This window comes from Antechinus flavipes, chromosome 1, assembly GCF_016432865.1.
Source record: "Antechinus flavipes isolate AdamAnt ecotype Samford, QLD, Australia chromosome 1, AdamAnt_v2, whole genome shotgun sequence".
In the NCBI taxonomy this organism is placed as follows: domain Eukaryota; kingdom Metazoa; phylum Chordata; class Mammalia; order Dasyuromorphia; family Dasyuridae; genus Antechinus; species Antechinus flavipes.
In genome coordinates this window covers 251,417,430-251,435,632 of record NC_067398.1, presented here as the reverse complement: position 1 = coordinate 251,435,632, position 18,203 = coordinate 251,417,430, and the positions used below count along the sequence as shown (strand labels likewise).

At 35.5% G+C, this 18,203-nt stretch overlaps 1 protein-coding gene across 3 annotated transcripts in view; it reads right to left on the bottom strand.

Moving 5' to 3' along the window:
• Positions 1 to 18,203, bottom strand: part of IQCE (IQ motif containing E) — a 109,185-nt gene that overhangs the window by 46,678 nt on the left and 44,304 nt on the right. For all 3 annotated transcript variants that reach the window (XM_052000089.1, XM_052000088.1, XM_052000087.1), the window contains exons 6-10: positions 14,410 to 14,523; positions 12,158 to 12,208; positions 10,694 to 10,764; positions 1,273 to 1,345; positions 914 to 963 (exon numbers count right to left, since the gene is read on the bottom strand). In XM_052000089.1, coding sequence (XP_051856049.1) covers positions 914 to 963; positions 1,273 to 1,345; positions 10,694 to 10,764; positions 12,158 to 12,208; positions 14,410 to 14,523 — 359 coding nt within the window. The remainder of the gene's footprint in view (positions 1 to 913; positions 964 to 1,272; positions 1,346 to 10,693; positions 10,765 to 12,157; positions 12,209 to 14,409; positions 14,524 to 18,203) is intronic.

Genomic DNA, 18,203 nt, shown 5'->3' with positions numbered 1-18,203 from the left:
GTCCATGCCAGTCTGGTTCCAGCTTATCTTTCCAGCCTTACTGCCTAGGACTCTTCTCCATCTAGTCTTATGTTCCAACCAATGTGTCCCTGACTAAAATGTACTTTCTTCTAATCTGTAATTTATACAACTGATTTCTGTCATCAAGGTTCATCTCAGATGCCTCTTCCTAGGGAATATTGTACATGCACTTATTGGTATTCCTACTTTTTCCCTGTTTCCCCTCAAATGGAAACTGTTGTATTATCATTATGATCCCAAGATGTAGCATGATGCACAGCATATAATAAGCACTTAATATTTGTTAGATGAATGAATAGATGTCTGGTATATTTCCAGATAATATAAACTAAGAAAAATTAAAGTGAGAGAATAAAACTGTACTAAGATGACAGCTTATGTGACATAGTGGGAAAAGCAATGGATTTGAAGTCACAAGATCTACGTTTTAATCCTGACTCCAATAATTAACTGTCTGACCATGGATAAGCCATTTAACCTGACAGTCAAGTTTCTTCATTTATGCAATGGAGACGATAATGATGATGATGATGATATATTTAATTCAGAGCTATCGAAAGTAAAGTTCTTTGCAAACCTTAATGCATTATGTAAAAGTGTTATTAATAATAAAACAGGTGGAGTTTAAGAACTAGCATCTCGATAACAGACCTGATTAAAATATTATCAACAATTAAAAAGCTAATAATGAGAATCATCTCTGTGTTTTGAGAAGCTCAGATGTCTAGATGTGAGAGTCTAATTCTAACTTTTTTTTTTTAAAGGAAAGGTGTTTCAAGATGCTTCAAAATAATGATATCAAAAGTACCTAGATGATTATTTTCTTTGTTATAACAGTTTAAATAATGTGAATCAATATACAAAATATATGTCCCCAAAGAAATTAACATACTTCTTTCCTGTAGTTTCAGTATTTGCCAAAAGAACCTGGAGACGATGGATCTGTAAAATACCAAAGTTAGAATGCATTTTTAAAAACACATCACTAGCATCGAAAAGAGTTTGCTTTGAGGACACTTCCACTAGAGAGATCTGAGCATTGCTTAGGACCATAACAAACCAAAATATGTTTTCACCTAAAAATCATGACAAAGTAAGAGCACCCAATTCCAGCAATGCTGATCTCAGCATCAAGACTCTAGCTTATACAGTCCCTTCAGTTTTGTTTAGTGTAATTAGAATATTGCTTGCTGTCCATGGTCTGTAACTTCCCCTTCCCTTGATATTGCATTAGGAAAAAGAGCTTAATACCTCTTCATAATAAGTCTCCATGGCAATCCTCATTTCCTCCAAATTAGTCATCTTTATATCCGTCTGAAGTTTACTGAAAATCCAAACAAAAAGTTAGCATGGAGGTCCTGGTATTGCAAAGATGAGTCCAATATCCTGATGGTCTCTCTGATACCAAGATATGGCACAAACATTCATAGAAGTCATATTATCTTAAAAAAAAAAAAACAGGAAAATAAAACTGGATTTTGTTAGCAATTTTGTCATAGTTTAACTTTTTGACTCAGATTCTTCCTCTGTGAGTGGAAATAACAATAGGGATATTGGGAGAATATTGCATTTTTCTAAGCACTAAAAGTAAAATAAAAAAATGAAAAAGACTTACTTGAACTAATGCTGTGAAGTGAGCAGAACCAGGAGAATAGTGTATACAATAATAGTGATACTGTATTATGAACAACTGTGAAGGACTTAACTATTCTTAGTAGTACAATGATTCATGACAATTCTGAAGGATTTATGATGAAAAATGCTATCTAGCTCCAGAGAAAGAACTGACTCTGAAGTGCAGATTAAAGCACACTATTTTTCACTTTCTTTATTTGTGTATATAGGTATGTTATGTTTTTTTTAATCTGTGTTTACTTTCACAACATGACTAATATGGAACTATGTTTTGCATGATTGCACAGACATAACCTGTCTCAAAATATGTGCTATCTTAGGGAGGGAGAAAAGAAAGGAGAGAGAGAATTTAGAACTCAAAATATTAAAAAATAAATGCTAAAAAAATTGATTTTAGATGCAATTCAGAAAAAAAATTAAGTTTTTTTTTTTTTTAAAGAGGTAACATTTACAAACCCAAAGACACCAGTTTCTGGGATAAGAATGCATTGTTTGACAAAAATTGCTGGGAAAATTGGAAATTAGTATGGCAGAAACTAGGCATTGACCCACACTTAACACCGCACACCAAGATAAGATCAAAATGGGTTTATGACCTAGGCATAAAGAATGAAATTATAAATAAATTGGAAGAGGATAGGATAGTTTACCTCGCAGACCTGTGGAAGAGGGAGGAATTTATGACCAAAGAAGAACTAGAGATCACTATTGACCACAAAATAGAAAATTTTGATTATATCAAATTGAAAAGTTTTTGTACAAACAAAACAAATACAGACAAGATCAGAAGGGAAACAATAAACTGGGAAAACATTTTTACAATCAAAGGTTCTGATAAAGGCCTCATTTCCAAAATATATAGAGAATTGACTCTAATTTATAAGAAATCAAACCATTCTCCAATTGATAAATGGTCAAAGGATATGAACAGACAATTCTCAGACGAAGAAATTGAAACTATTTATAGACATATGAAAATATGCTCCAAATCATTATTAATCAGAGAAATGCAAATTAAGACAACTCTGATATACCACTACACACCTGTCAGATTGGCTAGAATGACAGGGAAAGATAATGCGGAATGTTGGAGGCAACGTGGGAAAACAGGGATACTGATACATTGTTGGTGGAATTGTGAACACATCCAGCCATTCTGGAGAGCATTTTGGAACTATGCTCAAAAAGTTATCAAACTGTGCATACCCTTTGATCCAGCAGTGCTACTCCTGGGCTTATACCCCAAAGAGATACTAAAGAAAGGAAAGGGACCTGTATGTGCCAAAATGTTTGTGGCAGCCCTGTTTGTAGTGGCTAGAAGCTGGAAAATGAAAAGATGCCCATCAATTGGAGAATGGTTGAGTAAAATGTGGTATATGAATGTTATGGAATATTATTGTTCTGTAAGGAATGACCAGCAGGATGAATACAGAGAGGACTGGCGAGATTTACATGAACTGATGCTAAGTGAAACGAGCAGAACCAGGAGATCATTATATACCTCAACAACAATACTGTTTGAGGATATATTCTGATGGAAGTGGATCTCTTCGATAAAGAGAGTTAATTCAGATCAAAGATGGACAGAAGCAGCTACACCCAAAGAAAGAACACTGGGAAATGAATATAAACTGTTTGCATTTTTGTTTTTCTTCCCGGGTTATTTCTACCTTCTGAATTCAATTCTCCCTGTGCAATAAGAAAACTGTTCAGTTCTGCACACATATATTGTATCTAGGATATACTGTAACCTATTCAACATGTAAAGGACTGCTTGCCATCTAGGGGAGGGGGTGGAGGGAGGGAGGGGAAAAATCGGAACAGAAGTGAATGCAAGGGATAATGCTGTAAAAAAAAATTACCCTGGCATGCGTTCTATCAATAAAAAGTTATTTAAAAAAAAAAAAAAGAGGTAACATTTGAAAATGTTGATATCCATAAAATACTTGGAACATTTTAAAAGGCAAATATCATTGTGTGGAAAACAACAATAAAAATATCCCCCCAAAAAAGCTCTGATCTTCAAAATGTGAGAAAAATGATAACCACTACTAGGTTTAGACCTCAGAAATAGGAGGAGGAGCCTAAGCCCTAAGCACACAAATATTTATAGCAACATTGTAAAAAAAGTAAATGACCATTACCTGAGGAATGGCTAAACAAATTTTGATAAGTGAATAGAATGGAATTATTATTATACATTAATAAATAACAAAAGGGATGATTTTTAAACATAAAAACAGAAACATAAAAAAACTTTTATGAAGTGATGCAAAGTAAAGTGAGTAGAACCAGGAGTACAAGTTATACTGTAATAACAATATTGTAAAAATGAACCATTTTAAAAAACTTAGGAAGTTTTTATTATTCCAGAGTTCAAATGATTAAGTTTATTACCTACCTTTGTCTCAGAGGTGATGTGAAAACAAGACACATTTATGGTCATGATCATATGGAAATTTGTTTTGCTTAGCCTTATGAATTTGTTATGGGGTTTTGTTTTTCTGCCTATTTTTCTTTTCTTTTTAATTTCTTAATTTAAAAATTTTTTACAAAAACTATATATTTAAATTAACAAGCATTTTTTTTTTTCTCCTTTTCACTCACACCTCTCCACTTCCAAAAAAAAGGACACAGGTACAAAGAGTCACAAATTTGCTCCCACCCTAAAGTCACTTACAAAGCTAGCAAGATGAATCTTTAAGAGCCACTACCAGACATGGTCACTGGTTTTTTTTCTTTTTTTAATTAAAGTTTTTTTATGTTCAAAATATATACATGGATAATTTAAAACATGTATTCTAAATTTTTCTTTGCCTTCCCCCCATCCCTTTCCCTAGCTGGCATGTAATCTAAGATATGTTAAACATGTACAATTCTTCAATACAATACAATTATCATGCTGCACAATACCCACAGTCTTCTCTCGTAGGTATAGATGGCTCTCTCTATTCTCTCTATTGGCTTAGCCTGAATCACCTCATTGTTTAAAAAAAGCCACATCCATCAAAATTGATCATCATATAATCTTGTTGTTGCCATGTACAATGATCTCCTGTTTCTGCTCATTTCACTCAGCATCAGTTCACCTCAATCTCCCCAGGCCTCTCTGAAATCATCCTGCTGGTCATTTCTTACAGAACAATAATATTCCATAACATTCATATACCACAATTTATTCAGCCATTCTCCAATTGATGGGCATTCACTCAGTTTCCAATTCCTTGCCATTACAAAAAGGGCTGCTACAAACATTTTTGCATATGTAGGTCTTTTTCTCTCCTTTATGATCTCGTTAGGATATAGACCTGGTAGAAACACTGCTAGATCAAAGGGTATGCACAGTATAATAGCCCAATTCCAAATTGCTCTCCAGAATGGTTGGATCAGTTCATAACTCCACCAACAATATATTAGTATTCCAGTTCCCACATCCCCTCCAACATTCATCATTATCTTTTCCTGTCATCTTAGTCAATCTGAGAGGTGTATAGTATGGCTAATCTTTTTCACCGCTGGCCAAGTTCCTCTTCCAATTCAATCAGAGAATTTTTTCCATTTTGTAAAGAAATGAAAGGACACTCACTGTCTTTTTTGCTTATATCATCTCATTATTTGCCTCTTACTTTCTGAAATTATATCTTAGGTTGGGGGTTGGTCAGGGACCAACTTCTCCCACTTATAAAATCTTTCATTTGATTCTGCCATCTTTTCAAGCCAAGACCTTAGACCTCATGTCCCTTTTAAAACTAAACTAGAAAAAACCATCTACTCAATTCCTTTACTAGATATTTACATCAAAGAGAACAAAGGGATTGGGAAAGGTCTCATATATCACATTATCTATAGCAGCACTTTCAGCATAAAAAACCCAAAATGAACAAATAAAATTGGAAACATACCAGACAGATGCTTGATAATTAGGGAATTTCTACAGAAATCATGCTGTAACAATAACAGAGCTCAGTGCAACTGGAAACAATGTACCAATATGAACATAAAGGATTATTTTTGTGTCACAAGAAACTTAATTTGAAAAATTCAGAGAAACATGAAAAGATTTCTCCTAAGAGAAGAATACATACAATAATTATAATAATATAAATGAACAAATAGCCAAAGTTTGATTAACTATGGTGACTATTCTTCAAGCCTGGGAAATTAATGATCAAATACACTTCCTTTCTTTCAGAAAAATGGTAAAAGATTACAGAATGTTATAGACATAGTATTATAGACTTAGTATCTATGTTGACTGATTTTGGTTTTTCTTTTCAAAAAAGGAGTGTAAGTTCTATAAAGGGGTGGAGATGGAAGTGGGGAGGGATACAATATAAAAACAAAAGAAAACATAATTTTTTTTTTTAAAGTTGCCTATCCTTGATTTCATTTCTTTACTTCCCATTCACTTCTCAGTTCTGCAATGTGGCTCTGAAAAATAACTACTGCTCTTCCAAATAGGTAAATGGCAAAGTGGTTAGAGAACCAGCCCTAAAATCAGGAGGACCTGGGTTCAAATTTGGCTGCAGACACTTAATATGTCCTAGCTGCGTGAGACTAGGCAAGTCACTTAACCCCAAATGTCTCAGCCCCCCCCCCAAAAAAAAAGAAAATGTTCTCTTCAATATTAGCAATAATTGATCTTTTAACTGCTAACTTAATAAACTTTTCTCATTCATACTTTTTGACCTTGCTATAAACCTGGGCTGATCAATATTGTCCTCCAATATATTCTCTTTTCTTTCAGATTATATAAAAATGCTTTGTCTTGGACATGGCTCTTTTCAATAGCAAGGTGATTCAGGCCAGTTCCAATGGTCTTGTGATGAAGAGAGCCATCTACACTCAGAGAGGAACTGTGGGGACTGAGTGTGGATCATCTTTTTTATTATTGTTTGATTGCATTTTGCTTTTTCATTTTTTCCTTTTGATCTGATTTTTCTAGTGCAGCATGATAATTGTGGAAACATGTATAGAAGAAATGCAGATATATTGGATTACTTGTCATCTAGGAAGAAGGTGGGAGGAAGGGAAGGAAAAAAATTGGAACACAAGGTTTTGCAAAGATGAATGCTGAAAATTATCTATACATATGTTTTGAAAATAAAAAGCTTTAATCAAAAAGAGAAAGAGGAGAGAGAGAGAGAGAGAGAGAGAGAGAAGAAAAAAATGCTTTGTCTTGGTTCTCTTACTTGTCTGACCACTATGTCTGTCTTCTTTGTTGGTTCAACATTCATATTCTGCCTCCTAACCCCCTAAAAAAGTTCTGTTTTAGTGTTTTCTATTCTTATATCCTCTCTCAACAATCTCTTCAGTTCCCATAGATTCAATAATCATTCTAGGTCTCTAGCACAAATCTCCTTCCTGAGTTTTTCAGCCTTATATTGTTTGTTAACTGTCCATTGGACCCTCTCTACCTAAATGTACTATAGGTATCTCAAACTCAACATGGAACTCATCCAAAAGGGAACTCATTACTTTTCCTCAAAAGCCATCTCTTCTATAAACTTCCCTATTCTTAAAAAGGATATTTGTATTGCTAAGTCCTTCTGACTACCCAACTACATCCTAATTGGCCTCTCCAAACTTCTCAGATTCTCTCTCTTCAACCCAGCTTCTAACCGGTTGCCAAGATAATTTGATCATTCCACTCTCTTGCCCAAATCTTTCTTTACTTACTTCTTTTATTTTAAATTACTTCAAAGTACAGTGACTAAAGATATAGTGACTGGGAAACACATAAACCATACAAGGTTGACCAAAGTGTCAGGGGAATTCTACATGATAAACTATTATTCTGGCAAAAGCTTCCAAGTGATTTGAAATTAATCTGGTTAATAAAGGAGATAAAGGTAGAGTATAAAGATAGAGATTAGTAGAAGATATAACAACTTGTCTGCAGGTCTCTGAGCTATTTATTCAAATATATGCCAAAACCAAGAGTGATTTAAACAAGACGTGATAGAGCTCACCAATGAAGTCTGAATTAAGCATTATCTGTTAAACCACTGTTTGGTATCACTCTTCCCTGCAAATCTAGTAGACCCACGTCTTGTGTTTAAGGATGCTGACCAGGGGATGGCTACTTAATTTTGACCCCAAAAGGGCTGGACAACATTTTTACTACAATTTCAGAATATATACAATGCCCCCATTCAAGCACAGAAATAATCATTAGCAGAAGTAATCTAGCAGGTTGGCACTGGGAAGCCAAGGTGGAGCCAGAGCCTGGATTTCTTAGAGCTCATAGGAAATTAACTCCTGCCCTGGCAAGCATTCTCAGATCATTTCTACCTAGACACATGGGATACCTGTACAGTGATGACAATAACAAACAGTTTCTCACAATGCTAGACAATGGATCCACAGATAACAATTATATACTAGGTATTTCATCAAGAAAATCTGAGGCATGTCCCTCTACAGACTCTGCACTATGAGTGAGAAGAGCTATTCATATCAGAGTTACAGCATAATATATTTGGAATTTCCCAGAAAAGTCGCCACTTTTTAAAAGTAGCCCCCTTTTTTCTAATACCCGGAGAGTCCCCTTCACACAAACATAAATTAATATTCAAATTGAAGGAAAGGGAGGGAAAAGAATAAACATGCCTATTATATGCCAGGCACTAAGTGCTTTACAGATTTCTCATTTGATCTTCACAAGAACTGTGCACTATCACTGAAAAGGTAGGCACCATGGACCCTGGTGTGTCTAGATATAGACAACATTTCTAGGGCTTTTGTATTTACTGGAATTAATCTCAGACTGTTCAGAGTACTATCAAAGTACCTCAGGCAGTAAGGGGAAGGAATGAGCTGAATATTCTAACCATTCACAATTAATGTGAGAAGCTTAGAATAGACCAATCAACAAGCATTTATTAAATTCCTCCTGTGCTGATACAAAATCAAAAATGATGCTCTTATAGAGCTTACAAATTTTAAGGGAGGAGACTTACATAGTTGTGCTGTCCAAAAACCTCTACATTAATAGTATACTCTGGGTTTTAGGTACAACTACCAGAAACAATTTTATTTCATTCACCTAACATTTAAGCATTTCTAAGCCAGAGAGAGAACTGTCCAATCTGGCACAGTTCTTTTCCCCTGACTCTATGGCCTCAGATATCATTCTCTCACTAGAAGTAAACAGTTAACATTTATAGAAATCTTGAACAAGAAAAAAGCTAGGATATATTAAAATATAGTTTTGGGTTAAACATTTCTGAATAGCTATTTCTCTACTACTTCCTTGAGGAAAGAGAAGTAAGCAATAGTAGGGGGTAAATTTCTTCTCTGAAATCTTGCCCTCCTAAGAAAATACAAGGTAACAGATCCAATGGAAAGTTTATTACTGTTCAGTCAATTCAGTCATATCTAATTCTTTGAGACCCCCATCAGGGGTTTTCCTGGTAAAGACTTTGAAGTAGCTTGCCATTTCCTTCTCCAGCTCATTTTATAGATGAGGAAATGGAGGAAAACAGGGATAAGTAACTTTCTCAAGAACCACACAGCTAGTAAGTGGCTAAGGTGGGATTTAAATTTGATTCTGATTCCAGGCCTAGTGTTCTATCCACTATGCAACCCAGCTAGAGGAGAAATCATGATTCCACATACGGCTGTTCAAGAGATTAGAAATCCTACATTACAGAATTGACCCAATAAAAGATTAAACCCCTAAAAAGGAAATGTATCATACTCATTAGCTGCCCATAAGGGAGCTACTCAGGTTAGTGAAAAGAATGGGAAATGTGGGAAAGCATGAAAATTAGGTCCCAGGAAGATTTATCCATAGACAGAGAAAAGTCTATATAAGAAAGATTCAGATAAAAAGCCAAATGAATTTAAGAGCAACTATAAGCATTAAGGAAAAGATGCTAGGGCTTCTTTAATCTGAGAAAGACTTTTACCTCGTCATAGAGCGGTTTACATCTAGTAAACTCCAGCTTTGGCAATTTTTGAAGGCAACAGAGATCAATTATAGGGTCTAACCCTTAGGGGCAAGGATATTTCATTAGCCTTAGGTTATCCATAGACTAGAAGTGGGACTTAAAAAGTCAGTTATCCAAGAACTTCTGTAGCCCAACGGAAGATAGGAAGAATGAATGTTCAGAAGTGATAATAAGTCAACACCAGTGCCCAGATAATTTGTTCAGTTATCTGGCTAAAGTACAATGTTCTAGAGATGAGGAATAAGCATGTCATCCTTTGACATTTGCTGGTACAGAGCAATATAATACTGGGTGGAGGATGGCACACAGAAAAAAAAGGGGATGGAGTTACTATAGTGTGACTCAAGGATTGCATAATATGAGATGCCTCATGATCGAAATCTTCATTAATTAAATATAACTCTGTGACCCACAGAGTTTGTATCTATAAATGGGACATGTATTAGGTATAATGGAATGGATTACATATTTTTAGATAACCTAAGTAGCTGAGTAGATAGTATTGGGCTTGGAATTGGAAAGATATGAGTTCAAATCTAGCCCAAGAAACTCCTGCTGTCACAGTGAGCAAGTCTCTTAACTCGTCTGATTCAATTTCTTCAACTGTAAAATAGGGATAACAGCATCTACTTTGCACAGTTCTTGTGAAGATCAAATGAGAAATCTGTAAAGCACTTAGTGCCTGGCACATAGTAGGCATGTTTATTCTTTTCCCTCCCTTTCCTTCAGTTTGAATATTCATTTATGTTTGTGTGAAGGGGACTCTCAGGGTACTAGCAAAAGGAAGGCTACTTTTAAAAAGAACCGTGAAAACCAAGTGGTAGAATACTACACAGGGACATTGGTGAAGGTCAGTGCATTCATATAGTACCCAGAGAAGTACTGGGTGAGGATAACAACAGGAGGATAACAACAGAACTGCAATCAGAGTCAGAGATTCTGAGGATGCAAAATTAAACTGGAGTCTGAGAAAAATCGATAGATGACAACTTTAAAAATAAATACAGCCTCTGCTAATGATATAGATGATTCTCAAGATTTTTACCAACCCACACAAAAGCCCAATGCAAAAGTCTCCATACGTGATAGTATTGTCCTTTTCTTTGCACTGCTGTTCCAACTTTATAATTCTTTGTTTTAATCCATTAATGACCTGCCAAAAGAATATAAACATATCAAGCCTGGAGGTTTCTGATATATCTATTCCATCAGTCTCCTCCTGAAATTTGGTCTTTTTCATTCTATCTATTGTTACATTTAAAAAAACATTACAGACAGCCATCAGCACAGCAAAATAGGAATGAAATCCTTAACAGGTTTATCATTATTTCTAAGAAAATATGTAGGAACAGGATAATAGATTTAAAACATTTTAAAGTTAGCAACAGCTCTTTAGAAATCATTTATTGGATAATCCTGTTCACAGTTGCCAAATAAAAAGAACAACCCTTTATAATTTATTCACAATTTTCAGAGTTGGAAGGGAAGACATAACAGATATTAGTTTACCTGAAAAGTATTCCCTGAAAGAGTGCTGGGTAAAGCCCTGTTGCCTTAAATATTTTAAGAGTAAGTGTTACTGATGCCTCTGATTTTTAAATCACAATCATTTCTGAATATACTTCTTTAACATTTCCTCCACCACCCTCCCCACTCCCCATCCCCAAACAAGCCCTTCATTTAATTACAAAGAAAAACAGTCAAAGAAAACCAATGGACACAATAATTGTGTCTGATAATATATAATACTCTAGTAGGACCCCACCTTTTTCCTCACTTGCCTTAAATATTAAAAATATAACGTGCAACTATGTGTACACCATGCACTGTTAGTATCAATTTTGGAAATAGCAACTGCTTTTCCTTAAACAATATCCTTTCAACAGCCTGTCACACATTATTATATTATATTATATATATATTATATTAGGAGGGTACTGACTAATCTCTTATTAAGTACCTCAGAGAAATCCACTTTACCACAAACTGTAAAGAATAGTCCAGAAAGACTCTGGAAGGAGTGTCCCTTTGACACCTTTCCATCTGTCTTTCCTCAGGGTTCTGATTGTAGTTCAGATATACAATTATTATTGTCAGGCCTAAAAATCTTCTCCTGTGACAAGATTAAGGCCTATAATAATTCTCAACATAACGGTTCTCAAAATCATGCAGGAGCAGTGGGAAACATCATCTGGTTAAAAGTGCTATCTCCTGAATTTACTACAAGTTATCCTGGAGTTTCTGACCATTCTACAACCAACTTCTAGGTAGTGATTAAGGAATGATGAACTCACAGCCCACAAGGAAGCAACAGGGTCCAGAACCCCTGGTACTGTGAAATTAATTCTCTTCATAAATTGTAGCAAGAAAGTCTTCATTGGGCAAAGTCTGTTCACACACATTCTGAATGAGTACCTCACTGTTCTTCCTCCACATCTATCATTGTAATCTCTTTAAGGAAAGAATAGCTCTCATCTGAATGTTGATTGGCATTTTAATAAGGTTTCAATAGGAAAGTTATTTACCTTCCTGAAGATCACACTTACCCAGCCAGTACCAGGCCTTTTGTCAACCATACTCCGGGCAAATTCACAGCCCTGTAGCAAAAAAATAATATTTTTTAAAAATAGTCTTTGCAATTCAAATTTTATTATTTTTTTATTTCACCTAATCTGAAGAATTGAAATTTACTGCTCCCTCAGTTTTAGGGATTGACACTTCAAATGAAGAATTGAACCATGAGTTAAGTGAATATACCCAATTACTGTTGCCCCTGGGCAAGTCATACAGTATTGATAGATGCAAAGGGGCATTTAAAAACAGGCCTGGGCATTTATAAGCTATGTCTCCAATATAGTAATATTAGTCCTACAGGACACCAACTAACTGCTGACCCTTATACTTGGTTATAACTATAGATTATCCTATTTTTACTGAGACTCAATCTAATTCCTAAACTGATCTTAAAGTGTGTGCAGTAACCTTTAGACCTGATCCACAACTGATTCCACTGGCTATACTATTCAGCTTGCTTACATTATGGATTATGGATTACATTATGGATAAATTATGAACTCTCAGTAATTCTACTCATCAAAAGCGCCATTTTTATATGAATCATCCCATAATTACCTCCCTTCCTCCTAATTCTAGGATAACAATGGAGAAAGCCAAGTCACTTAGGACCATGGGCAGACAATTTCCAAGGATGATAGATTTGGTTTTGAATTGGTCAAAGTGGTGATTCCAAAAGAAAGAACGAATAGTTTCTAAGTGCAACTAGATGAAATAAAATTTGAAAATTACCATTTACAAGGTGAGATGGCAATATTAAAAGGGAAACACTGAGCATGCCCAAAGTATCTGCCCAGCCAAATAAGCCCCTGGGGAAATCCAAGAGGGAGGCTGAAGAATTTGCTTCCTTATGGCTGAAGCCACAGGACTTTCTCACCAACCAAATGAAAGTTTGATTCCCACTCTATGGTTACTGGTCATGCTGCTTGGTATTCTTGATTGGAAATAGTGACCTGCTAAAGAGGTTCAATGATGGTATGACAAAGATCCCATAAAGTTTTAAGAGGTCACCATTGTCTAAGGTTGCAAACCATTAGATCTAGTAGTACTGACAAAAATGAGATTTGGTAGGAAGAATCTCCAGTTGTAAACCACAGAGTTCCTAGATAAAGCAATCTAGGAAGTCCTTCTGGATGCTCAGGAATATTTGTCTACCCCATTCCAGAGCCCCTCTAGCAAGTCAAAGAGAGAATCTATCCCTGATGGGTTATGTACATTCACTTCTGTCATCTGTTTCCTCTGCCTCTGCCATAATGGGTTGACTAAACAGGAAGATATGGAAAATCTTTCACCTGGCTACCCAGGTCTTTTGGTGGCCAAACCTCAATTCAACTAATAAACTTCTTTTACAAAGAATCTACTCTGTGCAAGACACTGAGAAAAGACAAAGAGGATATCAAGGAAATCTCAGGTTTCCCATAATATCACCTAATATGGATTAATAACAGGTCCAAGGCTGAAGCCAAGAACCTGGTTGGAAAAACTGTGGAGCTTGGATCCTGCAATGGAATTTTTTGAAATTCCTTTGTATACTTCCCCAATCATGACTGACAAATGTTCTTGGATTTCATCATAGATCTGCCCATTCCAAGACCTGGTCTTCGTTATGATGGTAGTAGACATCCTAGAAGTAGTACTAGATAATGGTTAAAAGTATTGATTTTAAATCCAAGAGAAACTGAGCTCAAATCCTGCCTCTGATACTTAAATAGCTATATAACCTTAAACTAGTCACAGGACCTCAGATTCCACATCTATAAAATGAAGGGGTTAGACAGAACAGCCTCCAAGGTCTCTTCCAATTCTAAATAAGCCCCTGGGGAAATCCAAGAGGGAGGCTGAAGAATTTGCTTCCTTATGGCTGATTCTACCTAAATAAATGCAGATATCATTCCAAAAATTCCAGGACATGAGCATTCATCTACCTGCTCCCTAGCTGCCTTGGTAAGGGTACATGATTAAGAGGCTTCATGATGGCTCTGTGGCCAAGTTCAATATCTGGCAGAATGGATAGGTTATAGATCAAAGAGGATTATAAATGGCAATCTGCCCAAAACATCCATATAACTATGTCTGTTTAGGCATTTCAATGACAGTAGCCACAAAAATACTAACCTAATCTAACTTAATCTTGATCTATAGATCTCAATACTCTCAAGTTTTGATCTGTGTGAATACCGACTCCTTACCGGGGGATTATAATAATAAAAACTATATAACTTACTCGATTAGGATCCAGGAGGTGTTCAATCTGCCGATCCTTTCTGCTGTTTTCTTCTTCTAATCGTCGAAGTTTTGTTTTCATAAAATCCACATCACCTTTTTGAGAGTGTAATGACTAAAAGGAAAAAAATGTACAGGTTTGGCTTTTTTTTTTTTTTTTTTGGTTGCAATACACCCCACAATCAAATACAAAGATATACTGTTTTTAATCCTTACCCACAGTCCTAGTTTGGGGCTAGATAGCTCAGTCATCTAGTGCTCAGGAAGTCAAATTTGAATTTGATCCAATTAAGTAAGCATTTACTAAGTGCCCACTATGTGAGAGGCACTCTGGTAGGCACTGGCAACACGAAGACAAAAATGAAAGTCACTATCCTTAAGGAACTTACATTCTATTGAGAAAAATAATATGTACACATATAAACACACATACTTTATATCTATATAAAGACATACATATATGTATATATATACATACATATACACACACAAGATATATATAAAATAAATTTATAAGGGATAATTTGGGTCAATAGTTGGGAGAATAAGGAAAGGTCTCATAAATGCATATGACTTGTTCATGAAGGAGGAATAAAGAGGGAGTGTATCTTCAACTTAAGGGGATAGCTTGGGCATAAACAAAGAAATAGAAGATGGAAAGATGAATGTAAAGATGAACAGTTTGAGTGGACTGTGGAATTTGTAAAGAGAATGCTTGTATGATAACTCTGAATGATAAGGTGGATATGGGTAGGGAAATGCTTGGTTTAACAACCAAGTTTTTTTGGGAAAAAAATGTCCACAAGATACTTTTAAATTTAATCTATATTATCAAAATATTTTTTCCCATCACTTTCTTAATTTTAGGCAATTAATAGCCACAAAAATCCTTGATTTGTAGCATTTGCCTATTTCTGAAATGTATTTACAGTGAAAATTTAACAAATAGCTCTCATGAATCTGTATAAACTAGCTCCAATACACTCCTGCATCTAGGTGGAAAGGGCTCTAACTGTCAAAAAGAGGCATTTGCATTTGATCCTACAGGTAAAAGAGAACTCCTGGTATTTATTGATCAGAAGAATAACACAATCAGAGCTATACTTGAAGCAAAGAGATCAATCAGGAGGCTTATTAAATTGTATTGATGAGAGACAATGAGGGTGTGAACTAGAATCATTCCCATTCTATCTTACTTACCTCCTATCAAATTACCTAAAAACAGAAAATTTGGTTAGTGATGATAGTGTGTCAAAAAGAGGTTGAATAATAAATTGAGAAGGCTCAATATAATTTATCATAGTCATTGGAAAGATAATTGAGAAGCCATAACCTATGAACACTCAGCCAAAAGGATGATCTTCAATGTTTTTAAACAGAATGCTAAAAATGATAAGATAGTAGGATTATATGCAAATAATTGCAGAGGTGAAGTAAATAAGAGATATCAAACTAGTTATCCATAGTTATCTGAATGAGACTGAAATGTGTTGGAATCCTTACAAACTGCTAACTAATTAGAGTTGATCTAATCTTACAAGAAGATGTTTTGGGCAGAACCTGAAACAAGGTACTAAGTAGAACTAATTAGTACAATGCTTGTGTTTGCACCTTTACTCATTGGAGTTCACAAGTATGCCAGCTTCACAAAGTAAACTTTGTAACTTTATGAGTCCACACCTCCCTTGAAGCTCTTTGGGCCAGAGAGCACTATGGGAGAAAACCCATAATCCCTCTCTCTCGTATCCCACAATTCATCCCTCTTGTATAAAAGAAACAGACAGAGGCTCTCGGTCAGATTTCAGCGGAATTACGCCAGAAGCCCTCTCTCCGAGGCAAGGCAAGAGAGAATATTTTCCACTTGGCTGGCTGGTGGCAGAAGAAGAGTTTTCAGAGGAAAAAGCTACGAGTCGAGAGTTCAGTGGACAACCAGATTCATCTTCATCTCACCCCACTGTAGTTGGTGGCTGGGCTCCTGCACTTCCCCCACTGAGACCAAGCTGGTCTGAAAGACTCACCAGAAAGCTGCCGAGCCCCAAGTGAAGAGACAAGAGATTCATTCCATCTCTGTGCTGGTTGGAGGCTAAAGAAAGCAGAGACAGAGGCAAGGCATACTTGTGAAGCTAGCATACTTGTGAACTCCAATGAGTAAAGGTGCAAACACAAGCATTGTACTAATTAGTTCTACTTAGTACCTTGTTTCAGGTTCTGCCCAAAACATCTTCTTGTAAGATTAGATCAACTCTTAATTAGTTAGCAGTTTGTAAGGATTCCAACAGAAATGTATTTAAGAAATGTTTAGCAAAATGAATAAAAATATAATACAATGTAGATAATGTTAATATGTAGTTTTCAAAGTCAATAAATGTGCAGTCTCAATGTTTCCATTTGATTTGGACATCACTGATATAAATGATGATAAATTTAAAATAACTATTTTTAAAAAATGTTCAACAATAAAAATTTTGCATTGATGCTCTAATGTCCAATCGAAAACATCTGAAAAAGAATTCTTTTATGCAAAATAAGAAGTCTGTGTGAATTTTATTTTCCTTGTTGCTTCTAATTCTGCCCTCTAAGCCTAGAATGACAAGTATAAACTCTCTTCTCCATGACAATCCTTCAAATATATGAAGCCAATTATCACATCCCTCTTAAATCTACTCTTTAAAGGATAAATGCTGCCCCTTTCCTCAAATAATTCTTGTAAGGCTCGGTCTCAAGGTTCCTCACCTGGTAATCTTCCTTTGGATATATTCCACCTTGTCAATCTTCTTCCTAAAATGTGGTTCCCAGTACTAACATAATATTTTTCACACTATACAGGGGATCCTCACAACCTGAGTTCAAGAGCAGTAGCTCATACATGAAACTTTTCTTCTTCACAGATGTTAGTGCACTTCTTCTCAAAGGATCTTATATTTATGTTGAACACACTAATTGCATTAATTTATTCAGATGTGTCTAACTGTTTATGACCCCTTAGACCATAGTGTGCCTTATTCTTTCTCCTCTCCATTAACTCCTAAAGTTTGCCCAAGCTTATATTTATTGCTTCCATGACACTCTCTTCATATCATTCTGTTTTTCCTTTTTCCTTTTTCCCTTCCATCTTTTCCAACGTTAGGGACAATAAGTCCTGTCTGCTCCCTATGTAGCCAAAGTTTTTAAGTTTTAGCTTCAGTACTTATCAAATAAGTAGTCTGAATTATTTTTAAATACTGATTTAATCTCCTTGTTGTCCCAAAGACTGAAAAGCCTTCTCTAGCACAATTCAAAAATGTAGATTCTGCAGTGCTCAACTTTCCTTACAGTCTAATTCTCATAGCCATGCACTGCTCAATGGAAAAATCAAAACTCCGACTATAAGTCAGCACAATTATGTCTCTGTTCTTTATTATGTTGTCCAGATTTTTCATAGCTTTCCTTCCAAATAATAAGAGTCTTTTAATTTCATTGCTGCGGTCACTGTTTGCAGTGATCTTTGAACTAAAGAACACAAAATCTGATACTACTTCCATTTCTTCTCCTCTATTTTCCAGGAAGCGATGAGATTGATTGCCATAATCTTTGTTTGTTTTTTAATATTAAACTTCAAACCAAATTTTATACTTTTCTCTTTCACCCTCATCAATTCTTCTTCATTTCTGCCATAAGAGTGGTATTGCCTGCATATCAGAATATAGATATTTCTCCCAGCAATCTTAATTCCAGTTTTCGATCCATCCAGGATAGTGTCAGAGGAATGAATCCTATTGGGTTCACAGTGGATAAGGCAGAGATGATGATCCAGAA